Below are 18378 nucleotides of genomic sequence, written 5' to 3' on the forward strand. Positions count from 1 at the left end.
ATTATTAAAGAAAAACCCAAAATCTAAGTTGCATAATTCAGTCACTACCTTTAAAATTAAAATATATATACATACATATATTAAAAGAAAATATGCCATAAAATCTATGTTTAATTTACAGGAGAGCTAAGTCAATGCTGTCTCATGCAAAATCTACAGATGACAAAAAGAAGACATCTTTAGATCAATCTGGAAAGTTTTTATAGCAGGTGTTCCATTTAAAACCAACACACTACTTAACACAGAGCGTGGTAATTATGAAAATTATTTTTAGTAGGCGAAGTTGCTGAAGCTATCTGCACATCAAAATTTGAAACTTCTCAAAATGAACCCTGCTTCAACTTTGAGCTCAGGTTTTAAATCATGGAGAATGCAAAAGTATGATTTTCACAGTAGGAAAAAAAAATCATGGTAAACTAAATTTTTAAGGACATACTTTACCCTATATTACATCACATTTACAGGTTAAATCATTTGTTCAGTTTTACTAATTGCCCATGATGACATAGCAAAAGGTTGCTAATGGAAATATGAAGATGAATGTGACATATTTCCATCTGGTAAGATAATGTGTGCGTGTGTGTATATATAATATATGGTACAGGTCTTATAAAACAGAGAAAGTGTTATTTTGTGATAAGAAGAGTTAAGAAAGACTTCACAGAAGAAATGTTTGAATTTTGTCTTGCAGGGTGAGTGATGTGATGCTAATAAAATAAGAATAGAGACCCAGAGAGAATTGTCTGCATGTGCCCAGAGGAGAGGTAGGAAGCAACTTGCTGGGATGGAGGGTTGCAGATACTTTGAGAAAACTGAATTATAGAAAGAAAAAGACAGGCTGAACAAAGCTGGAAGGGAAGATCTCTAGAAGTTGCGGACTTTATCTCTAAGCAATGAAAAGTATGAAAACACCTACGGCTGGAGTGTCACGTGACACTTCCTTGCCACTAGAGATCATTCACAGTGCAGAGGAGGTTAGATTAGAATAGAGGGAAGAGACGGGGATGAGTAAAGGCAACATTCACTAAGAATCCCCCGTGTTGGTTTCAATTTTCTCATCTCTGTAGATATTCGTGCTTGAGTGGTTGGGTATGTTTTTCTGTGCCACTGTATTACGATCTTCCTGAGAGACTACATCTGGCTCTTCTTTCTATATTCAACAACTCATTCAGTAGCCAACACACAGTAGATCCTTAGGAGACTTTTTTTTTTAAATTATTTGTTGAAAACTGGGCAGAAAGAAAACAAATTAATTGTGCTCCTTTATAATCTACCTCAGCTCTTGAACTGCAGCGGAGTGGAGAGCTTTGTAAATATGGTTGGAACTCCTCTACTTCTCCAGCAAGTTTTATGAGCCTTAACAACTGTGTTCTTTGTGGAAGCATTATCATTAATGATTTATATAGTTTCTAAGGATTACACAACTATAGGTTTTCTGACAGGTAACCTTCATAGGGTGAAGAAAATAATAAAACCAAGAGGAATACAAAGATGCCAGCTTCATTTAGTGATTTAGAGTGGAAAAATTTTTCAAATGAAAACGTCAAGACGCAGATACTTTTAACAAAAGCTGACCATTCTTGAAAGGTTGCGATTCTGTTGTATTTACCGAGACAGATGTGGATTTTTAAATGGAGGAGGGATATATTTAAAATTATAATCAGGCTAACCTTTTTATTTTTTTGTAACTGACATTTATACAGATTTCCTGAACTATTCAAATTAATATAGTACCAAATTTAGTCACAAGTTAAAAACACTGAGTGCATGTGTTCTGTCTCCCTGACAACATCATGCATTCATTTCCATGTGTCCAGATACAAAGGCATGGCAAGCCACTGTTTGAAAAAGGAAACTGATTAAAAATTATTATAATGCAAGTAAGAGAATTTTTAACAGCTCTTGTTTAAATTGATAAGACAGAGAAAAATGATTTTCACCACGACAGAAATAATAAAATCCAGCAACATAATGTTCTGCTGCTTTCTTATACATTTTTAAGGTATAGATTTCAAGTGAATTTATTAACATTGATATATTTTTCAGTGAGGGTTCTATATATGCATTTCTAATATACATGTTGCGTGTATATATCCACTGTCTCTATTTGTTTTTAAACAAGGTTCACCATGTGTCACGGTTATTTGCGATTTTACAATGTTTGCATCTATCTCTTATAAATGGAACCAGAACAAAAGATTTTGTTATACCCAGGTCATTTGTCATCAGTCTGGATCACTGCCAATACCGGGGTGGGCAGTAGCAATTTAACACATTTGTGACCCATCACTTACATAGGAATCGATCATTTGAACACCAAGACCATGTATCTGAGCTAAGAGAACAACTGATAGATCCCTCCAATCGCCTCAAAAAGCGGTGCTGTAAATTCTTTGGGGAATTAAATCCTTTACTTTGGATTTAAGTATTTAATCATCAGTATATTACTTTTATCAGGCAAATTGTATAAATGTATAAAACTACATTGTCTGTTCTGGGAAAGGCGAGGAGTCCAGAGTGACTAAAATAGAGGGAAATTACAGTAGCCTGGGGGAGAGATGAAGTATGCAAAATAGACACATCCTAAAGGAAAAGAAGAAAGCCAGTCCTATTTTTACTTAAAGAGAAGTGAAATCAACATTTATAGTTAAATTTAAAAAAGAAGCATTTTGGTAGAATATATTCTTGCTTATGTTCTGGGAAACTTTCATTTGTAGATGCAATTAAGCTCGAATTTAAAAGTATCCTCTGGTGGTATTAAGATAGCATATTTCCCACAGTAGCAATCCATCATTACCTTTGTAGTTAACCTTGAAGCCAACAGATCCAACACTTTCATCTGTTTGAAGGTGCAGCCACATTTGGCTACTCATGCTCACTATCAAGTCTGGCACAAAGCTTCCAGTCAGCCTAAAAGAGAGATGGACGGAGAAGAGAGAAATGTGTCATTAAAACATTCTCTGCATGCAAATTAGGAGACAGAACTGTTTCTCAATATTTTCTTGGCTAGAAAAAAAAAAAAGACTGTCAGATAAACTCGCCTTGATATAATAGAACAAACTACACAATTTAGTGATCGAGATTTATTACGAGCAAGTGCCAGTTCATGTGTTTAACTAGGTTAGGTCTTTCATAACCCTGAGGCAAGATACTAAATTTTAGACTATCAGAGAATCTTATACTTCTTTTGAACTGAAAAGAAAAAAAGGATCTAAAAAAATCTTTATTTTTTTTAAAACACCAGGCATGCTCTTTATTTTAACCTTTCAAGTTTTACAGAACGCTGTTCTAAAGAAATATTGTAGAAAAACACTCAAGCACTGTGCAAAACAATAAAATGGCATGGAATATAATATATCCCTTTGCAATACTGATATCAGAGTACCTATGTCATGTATTTTTGTTTTACTGCAAACAGTTTTACCTTAGAAACATGCTGCTAGTTTGATGCAGCATCACCGGATCTATGCATTAATAATCTCATTCAGTAATGCTCAATTTTTTAACCTTAAAAAGGGGAATTACCTCATGTTTCCCTCTATCATTAATTATGTTACAGTCACACGTTTGAACCAAAGCCAAGGGTCATATAAAGGAGGAAAGCAAATGAGTAAATAAGACTTTGGGCGAGGGGGAGTTTGTCAAGAATAGGAAGAGGAAAAAAAAAATGGATTCACTGCTGAGTAAAATATCCATATTAGTAAAGACTTCTAAATTATATACTGAAAGATAGGTTTTTAAAAGAAGGAATTCTTAAGTGTTTACCTACTTTGTTGCTAGACCATGAGGATTGCTGGAAAATTACATGAGGAGAGAAGCTATAAATTTCCCCTCCAAAATAAAATGGGCACCTAAGAGAACAGGCATTTGGATGGAGGCTACACTACAATTAAACCAGCAGAGGGCAGCACGGATGCCCATATCCTCAAAGTGACCATGACAGCAAAATGCTCTGCTCATTACTCAGCCACCCAAACTGTAAAATATCGTCAGCAGACTGCATTAAATATAGCTGTGTCACTAGTGTCCAGTGTGACAGAATTTATGGGAATCTGTCACAAATAACCTTAGCTAAATACAATGATTTAATTATGGGGTTATATGTGATACTGAGGAATATTGGTAAGATATAAAGATACTATAAAATATTATGGAATCTTAAAGCGTATTCATTTTCTTCCTGCCAAAGCAAATGTAAAATTATTATAATATAAAAGACTTACATACATACATTATCCTTTATGTATATCTGTATATACACCTTTGTACACATATCTATATATGTCCACACACACACACCCCATCATTTGAAAAGATGTTTCATTGCTTCTGGGTCTTCTGGCTAAAAGATCATGCAGTTAAACTTTGTGGTATATGAACTTCCAATTTTCAAATTGGTGAGTTGATAAGTACTACTCTTCTGAGCTATAGTAGAGAGACAGGTTTATTTAGGGGCAAGAGTGAGGACTCAACCTCAGAGACATGACAGAAAGTAAAATCATTTCACTATGAAATGGGCATGAGAGCTTAACACTCGAGGACATATGTCAGGCATACCATATCAAATGCACCAACAATCTATCTCACATTAATTATTAAAGGTTGTTTTCATGAGAGGATTGAATTATTATTTACTTCACTATGTTTTCATTTCTTTTTCAGTCCTGAACTTTTACCAGTCCCAAACTTCTGGCATGATAATTGTGTCAGTTCATAAAAAACAGTTAACACATACAGTCTAAACTGTCCCCTGGCTAACTTGTTTCCCTATGATCCTACCCAGTTCCCACCTCATGGCTGGTGTAAGAGTAAATAGAAATCTTAAAAATAATAATAATTTAAAATGTCCATGATGCAGGGCACATGGGTGTCTCAGTTGCTTAAGCATCTGACTTGATTTTGTCTCAGGTCGTGATCTCACAATTTGTGAGATCCAGCCCTGCATCAGGCTCTGCGCTGACGGTGCGGAACCTCCTTAGGATTCTCTCCCTCCTCTCTATCTCTGCTCCTACCCTACTTGTGTGCTCGCCTTCTCTCTCTCTCTCTCTCTCTCTCTCTCTCTCTCTCTCTCTCTCTCTCTCTCTTTTCCAAAATAATAAATAAGTAAATTCCATTATGCTAAAGGAGAAAACCCCCTTCTCTTTAGCATTTCCTTTAGAAAATTTGAAATCATAAATATCTGTTTTTTTCAAGTGTATATAAATATTTTAAGTCAATTAAGCCTCTTGCCAATGTTGGATCTTGTGAATGTCTGTCTTGGAGGCCTGGGTGCTATCTCTTTGAAATGCAAACATCAAGGAGGATGTTGCCTTGTTTCCCCACTTTTGTGGGAATTTAAGTCTAGGCACATAACTCCATGATGTAACTCCCTGTCCATCATAAAGATTGGAAAAGTTTTATCTTTAATTTTTTTTGGATAAGACAATGAACATGCATCTAAGTGACTGTATCTGCCTGACTATATAAAAGGGCAAGATTTATTTCTCTGCAATCTCCTTAGTGGCTTGCCCATGATACACACACATCACAGTCTGGTGTAATGCTTATTTAATATTAAAACTGTTTTGTTAATATTAAAACTGTTTTGTTCATTCTTACATTCTGTGGACAGCATTGACTAGGCTGACAGGAGATTTTCTCTTTAGTTATATTTCCCCAACAATTTGGTGATGAGGATGGGATACAAGGGCAGTTCTTGAATTAAATGGACCAGCTAAAAGTCTTGTGGTCACAAACAGTCTGGTAAAATGCTTTGGATTATAAAGTCTCTCTTCTAGCATTCTGCTTTTTTGAAATACTATCTGAATGAACTACTCTCTCAAATTCAAGGTTTTATTATTAGGAAGCAAGGGTAAATTGGGCTCTACAATCCCATCAAGATCATGATTAGCTCTGATGGTGAAAAATATGGGATGTTTGCAGTTCGTTCTTTTAAACAGGGTACTGTCTCTCTGTCACATTTGGAATAATGGAAGGATCTAGTCTTTCAGGATTTTTGAGGGTTTTAGGAGGGCATCATCCCAAGGAAACTGAATACTTGTATTTATTGTATAGATATCATTCTAAGAGGAAAGTTAAAAATGATTTGGACAGTCAGAGTAAAGATTGAAAAGAATGGAAGAAAAAAAAACTGAGAATTCAAGTGACTTTCTCTTTCACAGAGCCTCTGCCTTCTTTCCTCTGCTGTCTCTGCTCCCTCTGTTTACCCCCGTCTCTTTCTCCTTTAAATTTATAGCCCCACACTTGGGGATGTGGACTAGCTACCATGTGGAATTCTGCAACCAGCCGATTTTGCTCATTTGACAGACCAAGCATGTTGGGGACCAGACGAAGACCCACCAACCACATTAAAGAGTAGCCAGGTATCCACTATCTTCCACAACTGTGGAAGAACGAAGGGTTCAGGAGACCCACTGAAAGACACTGACACAGCCTTTCTTCTAAAGGTGAGCTGGGAGAAACCACAGTGTTATAAACAGAAGACAGGTGAATACCCTATTATTCTCCATATAACATTTGTTGAGACTTTTATAGAATTTACTAGCATGATTCTAGGGGCAGATGAAAATCATCCTCTGGCTCTATCCACCTTTATCTTAGCTCTCGTCCTGACTATCCAAGCTCAAATTAAGGAAAAAGGGGGGTGGGTAGAACGGAAAGGACAACTATTACTCAAATCTTACCAGTAGTTACTCAGTTTGGGGACAATCAGAATATGAAAAAGAAAATGAAAAGTTAAAACCTGCTAGTTAACTGTTCAGTTAAGACTGTTTACATCACTGGTGAAATGCACGTTACAGTAAATTGCCCTCTGGCTAACATATCCTTGTTTTTTTCTGGTAGATACTACTGTTACTTATTCTGAAATTTCCCCAAAAAGTGCTCAGATTTTAATTGTGATAGATCAATACAGGTCACTGGTAATTTGAATCAGCTTTATGCGTCTTTTCTTATGTTGGTTCCCACATGAACAGATCCCATGACTGAGGAAAACACTTTCTTACTTTCTCCTGATTCCCTGTAAACCTTTTGGGGAGAGATCTCTCATGCAAATTAAGACTACCATATTGTATACTCCATCTGGAGTGTCTGTGAAAAGTCCTCAAAAAAAAGCATTTGGTTTGGTTACTATGTGCCTTCCACAAGAAAAGGGATATAGCAGAGGACTGCAGTCCCACGGCACACGGAAAAAGCACCCTGAATAGAAACATATCGATAGATTACTTTAGGTCCAAGGAATAATAACACTGATTTAATGCGAGATACAGAACCAATGGAAATCACGCATCAAGAGCAAAAGTCATGTGCCAAACAATACTCTCTGCTGAGGGCTCAACAGGGCTCAACTAGAAGGAAAATCAATTATAAAAAATTAGAAAAACAAAGGATAATTATAAAAGAAAGGGTACTCACCCTATAATATTAATATGAATACTGCCAACTCCCAGTAAAGAAGTTAAATTTGATAAAGATGGTTACCTTGTTTATAAGATCTTAAGGAAACAAATACATTCATTGTTCCAAGAATGCCTGTGGTTCCTAACACCAGAACTATTATAATTTTGGTGTCATCCTCTGCAAAGCTTTTCTCCAATGTATCTATTTTCTGCCCTTTTTTTTTCTGCCAGTTCCCATCATGGACAAGTCTAAATTCTAGTTTGCTTTTACATAGGAAGAAGTTCAATATTTATGGAAACGATTTTTCAAGGGTTTCAATACCCTCTATTTCTCTAGTCATATACAGGAAAACTTAATGAAAGCTGTCCCACCAGAAGGATCTGTAGGTTTCAATATGTAGATGGTTTTCCGGTAGAACCAGATACTAAAGCGCCAAGTAGAAACGATGCTTTGGGTTCGTTACAATTTCCTTCTTTCACAAGGGCACACGGCCTCACCAGATAAAGTGCATTGCTGCCAAACCGAGGTAAAATATTCAGGGTATCTGTTGATGCTAACGGCCCCCAAAGGATACACTATAGGAGTCATCGCATTTTGCAAATGAAATACCTTACGACATAAAAACAATCTAGACAATTTTGGGGACTAGGACGATATTGTAGACAATGGATTCGAACCTCTGCAGAGCGTGCAAAACCTCTGGTAGAGCAAATGCATGGTAACTGCTCAGTACTGCCTCAGTGTTGGGATTCTGAATTTTGAAATACAGTTGTGTTGTGAAAATCAAGGTGCTAATTTTGGAATCTTAACTCAAAAGTGAGGATGAGACCACCTATCAATAATGTTATTTCTCAGGTCTTCTGGGGGCCATGGCACTGTGGGTACTGGGATGCTTTGGTAGCAGCAGACACATTTTAAAAAAGGCTCAGCTCCTTACCTTGAGTCACCTGGCTGACTTCTTTCCAAGTCCTGTGTGTTGTGACAGCTATCTCTCAAGGGTGTAAGATTCCAAACCTGTGGGTATGCCATCAGGCTACTTATAAACAGGCATTATTCTTCAATCCTAATACTCTGTTAATAAATGTAATCTCTTAGATCTTGTGAGTTTTTTTTTTACCAGATCCTAATCAAATAGATGATCACAGCTATTCCATGGTAATAGAAGAAGACGCTTGGCCCTGACTTGATTTGTCTGATATTCTTGTTCATCAATGACAATTTAATAATGTTTGCCAGTACGTCATATGCTCTGGATACTTGAGGTTTTGTATGGTCTACTGATTTCTTATGAAATTTTGGAAGCTTCTATTTTGCCCTGAATTTAGATGACACAAGCTGCCTCGTCAATAGCAATAAAAAGAAATTGCACCCCTATATAGTAAGTGTTTGTTACCTGTCATGCAGCAGAACAAATTTGGAAAAACAGAAGATTTTCTACTTTGAGGGGGAATAAAGTATCTCATGGAAGATTGATAGCTGACTTGTGAAAGGTTGTACAACTGCCTGCTCAGATCAGTGTTCTCTTGTAGAGCTCACACAGGCAGAATGAAAACTTCAGAAGGCAATGATTTTGCTGACAGAGCTTCAAAAGCCACTGTTAAATGTGGCAGACTTCAAACTTAGAAGCCTCATATCCAATACAATAAGAATTTTTGTTAATTCCCAAAAAATATGCTTCACACACACACACACACACACACACACACACACACACACACACAAATGTACAAATGGATTAGAAAAGGAGCTAAAAGGGGCGCCTGGGGCTCAATTGGTTAAGCATCTGACTTCAGCTCAGGTCATGATCTCACTGTTCATGAGTTCAAGACCTGCATCAGGCTCTGTGCTGACAACTCAGAGCCTGGAGCCTGCTTTTGATTCTGTCTCTCCCTCTCTCTCTGCCCCTCCCCCACTCATGCTCGTGCTCTCTCTCTCTCTCTCTCTCTTTCTCTCTCTCTCTCTCTCAAATAAACAAACATTAAAAAAATTAAGGAAAGGAGCTAAAAGAAATTTGACTGAACTATGGGAATTATCTAACAAAAATATTCATGGCATAGTCCATATTTCTTGGGTAGTAATGTTATCTCATCAACATAATCATCAAGTAAAAGAGAGATTTTGAAGGCACTAGACTCTTACCACATATAACTAAAAGATGAAGTTGTTCAACACATTCTAAAGACATGAAAAATTTGTCAGCAGAATGCTTTATAGGCCACTATGTACAGGCAGTTTTCCCCAACCAACTTTTCTAGAATTTTGATGGCACTTGGATGTCATATAATTAATTCTTGTGGTGTTTAAGAGATTTTGTGTAGTTATGTATTGTGATATCTGGATGGTCTGAAGAAGTGTTTCCCTGTTCAAATGCCGATCCTCAGGCAGTGGTAAATTCTGTCTTAATACACACATTTTCCACTTGGAGGAAACCACAGCCTAATGAATCAGAGAGAGGAAGTTACCTGATTTCTACTTGCCATCCAGTAATTATGCCCATATTTACAGATTCCTATAAGATAAATCAAACTCATTTCCTAAAATTCAGCAGGATACTTGCCTCATATGGCCTAGAACTTTACTGCTAGCCTTATGAAAAATCAGAGCAACCCCTGCAAGCAAGCAAAATATTTTTCCCTTTGAACTTATATTTGGCAGACTTATGAACTGGGGTCAGAGATCGTGTCCTGTACCCAATTTAACTGAATCCTCTCATAAACATGTTCAATACTTCAAAGGGCTTTTGTTCTTCCCTAGAAGTCCTGAGACATAAGGTTATAAGGACCTTGAAGGACCCACCAGAAGAATTCTGCCCCCACTATTGACCGGGAGATTCTATCCACCTAAAATTGTCGTAGAGGAAAGATCGGCTGTTCCTGTGATGGAGGGAGTCTTTCAAGTGAAGTTGATCATCCATATGATCATATCAAAGTGAAACAAAAACCTAGGGAGACCCAGGCTTGCCAAGTAAAGCCAGCAGCACATTAAGTGTCAGGCAGTTGTTCTCAAAAAGGACCTAAAACTTACATTTTCTAGAGCAACTGATGATGGCACTGAACTCAACTGAAAGAAGGTATTCTGGCAAACTTAGAATGTTCATGGACAGCCTTGCTACCCTATTCACAGCAATGTTGTTTCAACTGCTTTAAAAATTACGCTTTATTAGGGGCAAAAACATGTTATTTGTTAAAGCATTTTTTTCCTTTCTGTACTCCCAGGAATATGTCCCATGATCACAATTTCCAAACATCTGAAAATTGTATTCCTAATGTTCCCCTGAGCTTAACTAAACTTTCAACAGTCTTCTTCCAGACTGGAGAGACCTAGCCTACCTTTTTAAAGAGCATTTACTTTAGAAAACTTGGAATTGTAAATCCTTTCTCTGCACTTTGAGAAGCAAATTTTCTACACCCCAAGAATGTGTTTCTCAAGGACCTGGGAGCCATCCCTCTGAAGCATAATCATCAAAGGAATTAGCACTCTGATCTCTCAGTTTCTGTGGGTGGGTAAGAGCTCAACATCAGCATCAATTAGCAAACACAGATGACCTATTCATACTGACTAATCTCCCATCTACAGTTCTTCAGTAACTTTCCTCTAGTTTTCTCAGCTCATAAAAACCACTCTATTTTTTATTTCACCAGTTGAGTTTGATTCCTCTTCCCTATTGTAATAGTATTGACTCCTATTTCAATAGTATTGGTCCCTATTGCAGTAGGAGCCAATAGTCTTGAAGAAAGTCTTCCCTGTTTAACTGGTCTGACATAATTTTTCTCTTATACCAGTAGACACGTGATCTGGACTTATAAATCCAGGAATCCAATTACTGGCAGAACAAAAGTGAAACTATCTTCTTACTAGTTTTTGAGAATGCCAAAGTAAAGTAACTAACACATATCCAGATACTCACTTGTGGGGAATAAGTTTAGCAATTCCCTGACCTTGCACCAATGGGTAAACAAGGTTTAGGATGAAAGCATCCAAGATTAGGTAAACAGGGTGAAAGCACCCCCAACATAGTACAAAAGCAGAAAGCTACTTTCACAGGAGAGAAGTACCAGAATAGGTAAACAGGTAAACAGGGCTATAGATGGCAGCAGAGTGAAATTGCCCTAAGTGGAGTTAATTAGCAAAAGAAAGGTGCCTTGTTGAGCCTGAGGTAGCATGCTCTGTCTTCCCCTAGGCAAACTAGATAGACAGATGGCTTGCCTCCTGCCTGCCATAAACAACCATCTGACCAGCACCCAGGCACCTGGAGTTTGTTTTGTGTTGGCCCAAACCCCTAACACTGCATATCTTCGAAACCCCCTTTCTCTCACACACACAAGTTAATGTTCACAGTTTCATTGTCTCTTTGTTCACACCCATCACGTTTGTAAGCCTTCTGATCCTAATAAAAATGGAACAAGGACCCTTACTCTGGGCTCTTGTCTCCTCCCGGACATTAGGCTCTCTCACACATTTAATTCTGCATCCACTCTCTTGCTGGACAAGAGAGAACTCCAGATTCAAAGTTGGCAACACTCACTCCCTAAATTTGACACAAAACCAGTTTTGTTAACTGGTTTGATTGGAAAGAGCTTGCAGAATGACAAGCATCTAATTAGATGACAGACTGAAATCTGCCATTTACAAATGAAGACTGCAGAAGCTAGGTCTAATGCCACTTGATTAACTTCGAAATATAAGTTCTCTCCAGTCCAAGTATGGATAAGCAAAAGTGATTGTCTATTATCAATGGAGATTTACTGTTATAATAATATAACTATTGATTTTGACCCATGCAAAACATGGCCGACAGACTGGCTTTGTCCTCAAGACTTATGATAATTAGAACCATGTATTATTAAACACTAGAAGTATAATATGTACCCTTCAAAGGGGCCTCATACTAATAGATAATGGTTCTGAGTATCTTTGTGTTTCCATCTTGGAAAAATTATTTGGAAAGATGGAATTATTACTTCAGGGCCTGGATTATCTTGTAAGTGTAATTCTTCCTATGTGATTGATGGAAACTTAGGAGAAATTTACTGGGCTCTCAAGAAAAAACTCAGAAAATTAGGTTCAGTCTCCAGGGTGAGGCTACTCTTAGTAAGATTTCATAAGCTACTATAAAATAATATAATAAACAGTCATTTGAATATATAACCAATATAGATATCACAGCAATTTGTGAAACTAATGTTTGGTGAAAGAGAATTTTTTATTATTTATTTATTTTAATGTTTAGTTTTGAGAGAGAGAGAGAGAGAGACAGAGACAGAGACAGAGACAGAGACAGAGACAGAGACAGAGTGCTAACAGGGGAGGGGCAGAGAGAGAGAGAGGGAGACACAGAATCCGAAGCAGGCTCCAGGCTCTGAGCTGTCAGCACAGAGACGGATCCAGGGCTCAAACCCAGGAACTGTGAGATCATGACCTGAGCCAAAGTTGGACGCTCAACCGACTGAGCCACTCAAGTGCCCCTAGAGAATTTTTGATCATTGCTAATCAAGAATCTGCTTTACCCATTCACCATTTCTACAACTTATTTAAAGGTTATTCCTCTAAGGCTAATATTGTACTGTAATTTTAAATTCATCCTATTGTATTCCTGGTAATTGCTTTGCTTTGTATTTTACTGTGGGCTTGTTGTATATTTAGAGGACTGCAAACTGCCCAGAGGAAAAGTAGAAACAGCAATAGAGATAATTATAAAATTGTAGTTTTATTATAAAGTAGTCACAAAAAGAAAAATTATAAGCACAAATACAAACAAAACATTTTTGAATTGTCTGTGGTTCCAAAAGGGAAAGAAAACTTTCCTCCTTTTCCATTTCTTTTTATCATTTCCTTTAGAAAACTTAAAATTATAAATGCTTGCTTTCTCTCTTTCTTTTAGACGTGAATGTTTTAAAAGCTAAACATACCGCTTCTGGTTTTGTCCAAGAATGTCTTGCATGGAGGCCTTGGAGTCATTTCTTTGCAATGTGAACATGAAAAAAGATGGCACCCTTTTACACTCCTTCCATGAGCCAGAGTTAAAGCCATGGTACTTGGCTCCAGGATGTCACTTACAGCTTATCATGAGGATAAAACGTTTATTTTGGTTTACTTTTGATAAGGATAATTAACATGTATGCAATGGATTGCACCTGCTTACACAAATGAGTGAGATTGTTTCTCTCTTTTTTCAATCTCTTTAGCAGATTGCCTACAATGTGGGTCACAGTCTGGTTTAATCCTTATTCAATATTAAAACTAATTCAGTCTTTTTTACATATAGTGAAAAGGATTCTTTGTTGGTAGGTGATTTTATTTTCAATTCTATTTTTTAACACTGGGTATCTACCTTGAAACTATGCACTTTGCATGCTGCCTCAATGGCAGGTTCCTCCCAACATCCCTGCAAGCAGTGTAGTTTAGACTCAAACTGTAGGATTCATCCACTTGGGATGACTTTCTGTTCAACTCCCGTCACTGACAATCAAGGGTGCTTTTTTTGCCATGCAGGAAGGAGTCTTAGATCATTCTCAAATGAGTATTCAAATGGTTTTAGTATATTTTTAATACATTTTTATTGGGGCTCCTGGGTGGCTTGGTCAGTTAAGCATCCACCTCTTGATTTTGGCTCAGGTCATGATCTCACATTGTGTGAGTTTGAGCCCCTCAGTGGGCTCCTGGCTGACACTGCGAAAGTGTGGAGCCTGCTTAGGACTCTGTCTGTCTGTCTCTCTCTGGCTCTCTCTCTCTCTCTCTCTGTTTCTGTCTCTCCCCTATGCCTGCTCTCTCTCCCCCCAAAAAATAAATAAACTTAAAAAAATACATCTTTATGAACCTGTTATCTATAAACTTAAAAAAAGAAACTTCTTTAATACATGTTGATTAACAGGCTGAATAACCCCAGTGTTCATAATACATTCTAATCTTCCTGGTTTGCCCCTTCATGCTAGGATAAAAGAGCAAAAGCTCTAAATAAAGTGCACTCAGAAATCTTTCTCAAGTACTCAAATACAATATGGAAAACAAAATTCTATTAGGCTCAATGCCTGATTTTCTTTATAATCACTCTAGGAATATGGGTGTATCCATTAGAGATAACAGCTTCAGTCCTATATTCCAACATATTTTTGTATCATGAAACATTTGTCTTTTATGGAAACATTTAATATTAAATCTTCTAATATAGCACTATCAAGAGTGATTTACATGTTCACTTTGTGAACCTGAAATTCACTAAGCATGATGATGGCTGCAAAACATTAGATTAAAATAAAACAACAACAACCTTGAAACCTTGAAATATCACCACTGGGTGACATCAGAAAGTGGGGTTGCCTCACATCTATTAGGATGGTTATTATCAAAAAGACGAGAAGTGACACATGTTGGTGAGGATGTGGAGAAAAAGAAACCCTTGTGTGTCACTGGTGGGAAGGTAAACTGGTACAGTCACTATGAAACAGTATGAAGGTCCTTCAAGGAATTAAAAATAGAACTACCATACTACCCAGCAATCCCACTACCGGGTATATATTCAAAGGAAATGAACTCAGTATTTCAAAGAGATCTCTGGACTCCCATGTTCACTGCAGCCTTATTTGTAACAGTCAAGATGTGGAAACAACCTAAGCGTCTGCTAGCAGATGAATGGATCAAGAAAATGTTAAATTACACTATACAGTGGAATATTATATGATATCATACAGTGGAATATTATTCAATCTTCAAAAAGAAGGAAATCCTGTCATTTGCACCAACATGAATGAAACTGGAGGGGGTTATGCTTAGTGAAAAAAGCCAGACAGAGAAAGACAAATACTGTATAATGTCACTCACATGTGAAATCTTATTTGAAAAAAGTCAAATCGATAAAAACAGAGTACAAAAATGCTTGCCAGGTGTTGGGAGTTGGGGAAATAAACAGAGCTTGGTAAAAGGGTATGAATTTTCAGCTCCAAGTTAAATAATCGTGACTATGGTTAATAACACTGTATTGCTGTCTCATATAATTGAAATCTGCTAAGAGCATAGAACTTAAATGTTCTTACACACAAAAAAAAAAAGAAAAGAAAAGAAAAATAAATAAAAGAAAAAAGGGAAAAGAAAAATATGTGAGGTGGTGATGAAGGATTGACTAACTCAATGAGGAAAAACCCTTTCACAATGTATACATTTATCAAATCATCATGGCATATACTTCAAATACTTAACGCTTTGTCAATTATATCGCAATAAAACTGGGAAAAATAAAAAAGTAAAAAAAGGTCAATCAACATACTAGAAAGATAACAAAAATAATATAGTGCTTTAAAAATAATAATGCAAAAGTACTAACAATGACAGGACTACATAAATGGTAGCTCAATTAGGCAACTTGAGTAGTCAGTAATTGTGGCATTTATTTCATTTATGATTAGTGTTCAGAAATGCTAATTATTGGCTAATTCAAAAGCATAAGGTGTATGAACAGGTCTGTCGCAATTCTTATTACATATACAAAAAGATTTCTGTATCGACATTTGTTTTAGGAAAGAGAATGGAAGATCAAGGCCTCAGCATGTACATCTTAGGACTGAACTTTGTACACCACACTTAATTTATATATTGAGCAGTCTAGCAAGGTGTAGTGTTTATAATAGTTACTGTTTGTGGGAGGAAATCGAGCTTATTTAGATACCTTTCCTATATTTTGTTGCAATATTTTTTTCACAACCACTTTTGAAATGTCTACCATAGTAAAAATATTCCTGATTAGGAGAAAAACAATAAGTAAAAAACTTTTTTATTTATTTTAGATAATTCAATCTATTCAGAAATAAATACACAGAGAACAAACCAAAGCAAACAGTAGTAAACGGACTTGTCCTTTAGTAAAATCATCAGGGTTTTCATAATAGAAAGCTGTAGCAGGGCGCCTGGGTGGCTCAGTCAGTTGAGCATCCGACTTTGGCTCAGGTCATGAACTCACGGTCCGTGAGTTCCAGCCCCATATCAGGCTCTGTGCTGACAGCTTGGAGCCTGTCACCTGCTTCAGATTTTGTGTCTCCCTCACTCTCTGCCCCTCCCCCGCTCATGCTCTGTCTCTCAAAAATCAATAAACATCAAAAAAAAATTTAAAAAAAAGAAAGCTGTAGCTATGCTCACAGTGAAGAAATAATGAAGAACTATAAAAAGTAAGGTATCTCTATATTTAATAAGTTGTTGCTAGAATTCAAAATGTCACAGAGGCTATTTTCATACTTTGGCCTAAGGTAATTCTCAAGTCCAAAGGCACATATTTACTGTGGCCCAACAGTAAGTTATCTTAATGAGTATACACCAAATCTTGTCCACAGGATGAAAAAATTGCTGCCGTCAGTTTGACTGCTTTTCCTGGATGTGGTATCAGTGAGTGTTGCTGAAATCCCCAGTGCTAGAGACTGAATGTGCCCCATCCTGTCCCATTTCATATGTTGAAAACTAATCCCCAAGTATAAGGGTATTTGTAGGTAGAGACTTTGAAAGGAAATTATCTCATGAGGGATGAGCCCTCATCCGTGAATTTCTGCCCCTATAAAAGAGGCCCTAGAGAAATCCCTACCTCCTTCTGCCATGTGCAGACACAGTGAAATGATGGCCATCTGTGAATCAGAAAGTGAATCCTCACCAGACACTGAATCTCCTGGCAATGTTGGACTTCCAACTTTCAGAACCGTGAGAAATAAATCTCTGTTGTTGATATAGCATCCAGTCCGTGGTATATTTGTGACAGCATCCTGAGTGAAATAAGGCATCCAGATAGCCTGCACAGCGTTCTACAGATCTGCAAAGATATCCTTTCTGCTCACGTGTCTCAGTAAGTATCTTGGTACAGAGTATACTTTTGCCTCTCCCATTATATTTCATGCAATACCCAGCAGTGTTAACACGAGGCTGTGTGAGGTATTTTGGGAAACCTTAGATGAGTAAAAGATAGTTGCTACTCTCAAGGAACTTAAAGTGATGGTGAGCACGTGTATGAGTAAGTGTGTGTGTGTGTGTGTGTGTGTGTGTGTGTGTGTGTGTGTGGTGGAGGAGGGTAAGGAGAGGTGCAAAGCAGAGTAAAGGGCAATAAGAAGAGATTTTTTTTCTTTTTGTTGAATAACTCTACCGTAAGGGGTGAAGAATTTTTCCGACTGGTCAATTTTCTAAGCTCTTTTTGTTTATACTGTGGTCATCAATCTCTTAAAAATATTACCTTGGTGCTATATTTAGGATATTCCCTTCTTTCATCAGCCCATGGTGTTTATTGGTATTTAGATTTTTTTTCATTATTAACAGAGGGAAGTACAAAAGCAAATTTGGGAAGGGACAATTCCCTGGATGTAGAAGAGTTTGCTCAAGGCAAATATCATGTGTAGTCTCATACTAAGAGTGGAGCCTACATTTTAACAGAGTGAATGGCTGAGTAGTTAAAAAAGAAAAAAAACCTTGGGCAAAGTAGCTTGTCAAAACATATGAACCAATGAACTGAGAGCAATAACAATAATCCATAAGCATAGCAAAACAGAGCTATCTTTTCCAGAGAGCTAATATAAATATCACTTACTAAAATATTAAGTTAATAAAATATTCATTTTAAAATTAGGTCAACAAAAAAGTGTGTGTGCGTGTATGTACTCAAAAAAAGTTCCTAGAGAAGACTATTGCTAATCTACACCAACGTATATCTGAGAAGCAAATTTTACATTGTACTTTGATTTTTTTAGGAGAAACCAGAATTTCAAAGTAAGGGAATTAAGCACATTTAGATATCTAAAACAGCAGTTTTCACCTTAAGATGTTGGTTCAAATACAATGTCATCCACTCACGATCAGTGCATTCTCATACAAGTTCAAGGGCTATCTCAGGGATAGAAGACATTTTTTTTCTCATCTTTCACTTTGCAAGTCTTTACAGTGTCACCGTGAATCCAATAATGAAATAGCAAAGCATGTGAGAGAAAAGGCCAGAAAGAGAATCACAGGCTTGATCAAATG

General features: G+C 37.0%; 1 protein-coding gene across 6 annotated transcripts in view; it reads right to left on the reverse strand.

Annotated features, from left to right (window-relative positions):
• Positions 1–18378, reverse strand: part of CSMD3 (CUB and Sushi multiple domains 3) — a 1247213-nt gene that overhangs the window by 567640 nt on the left and 661195 nt on the right. For all 6 annotated transcript variants that reach the window (XM_053896606.1, XM_019467839.2, XM_019467838.2 and 3 more), the window contains one exon: positions 2798–2910. In XM_053896606.1, the coding sequence (XP_053752581.1) occupies positions 2798–2910 (113 nt within the window). The remainder of the gene's footprint in view (positions 1–2797; positions 2911–18378) is intronic.

This window comes from Panthera pardus, unplaced genomic scaffold (assembly GCF_024362965.1).
Source record: "Panthera pardus isolate Hobbes unplaced genomic scaffold, ASM2436296v1 HiC_scaffold_7, whole genome shotgun sequence".
NCBI classification, from domain to species: domain Eukaryota; kingdom Metazoa; phylum Chordata; class Mammalia; order Carnivora; family Felidae; genus Panthera; species Panthera pardus.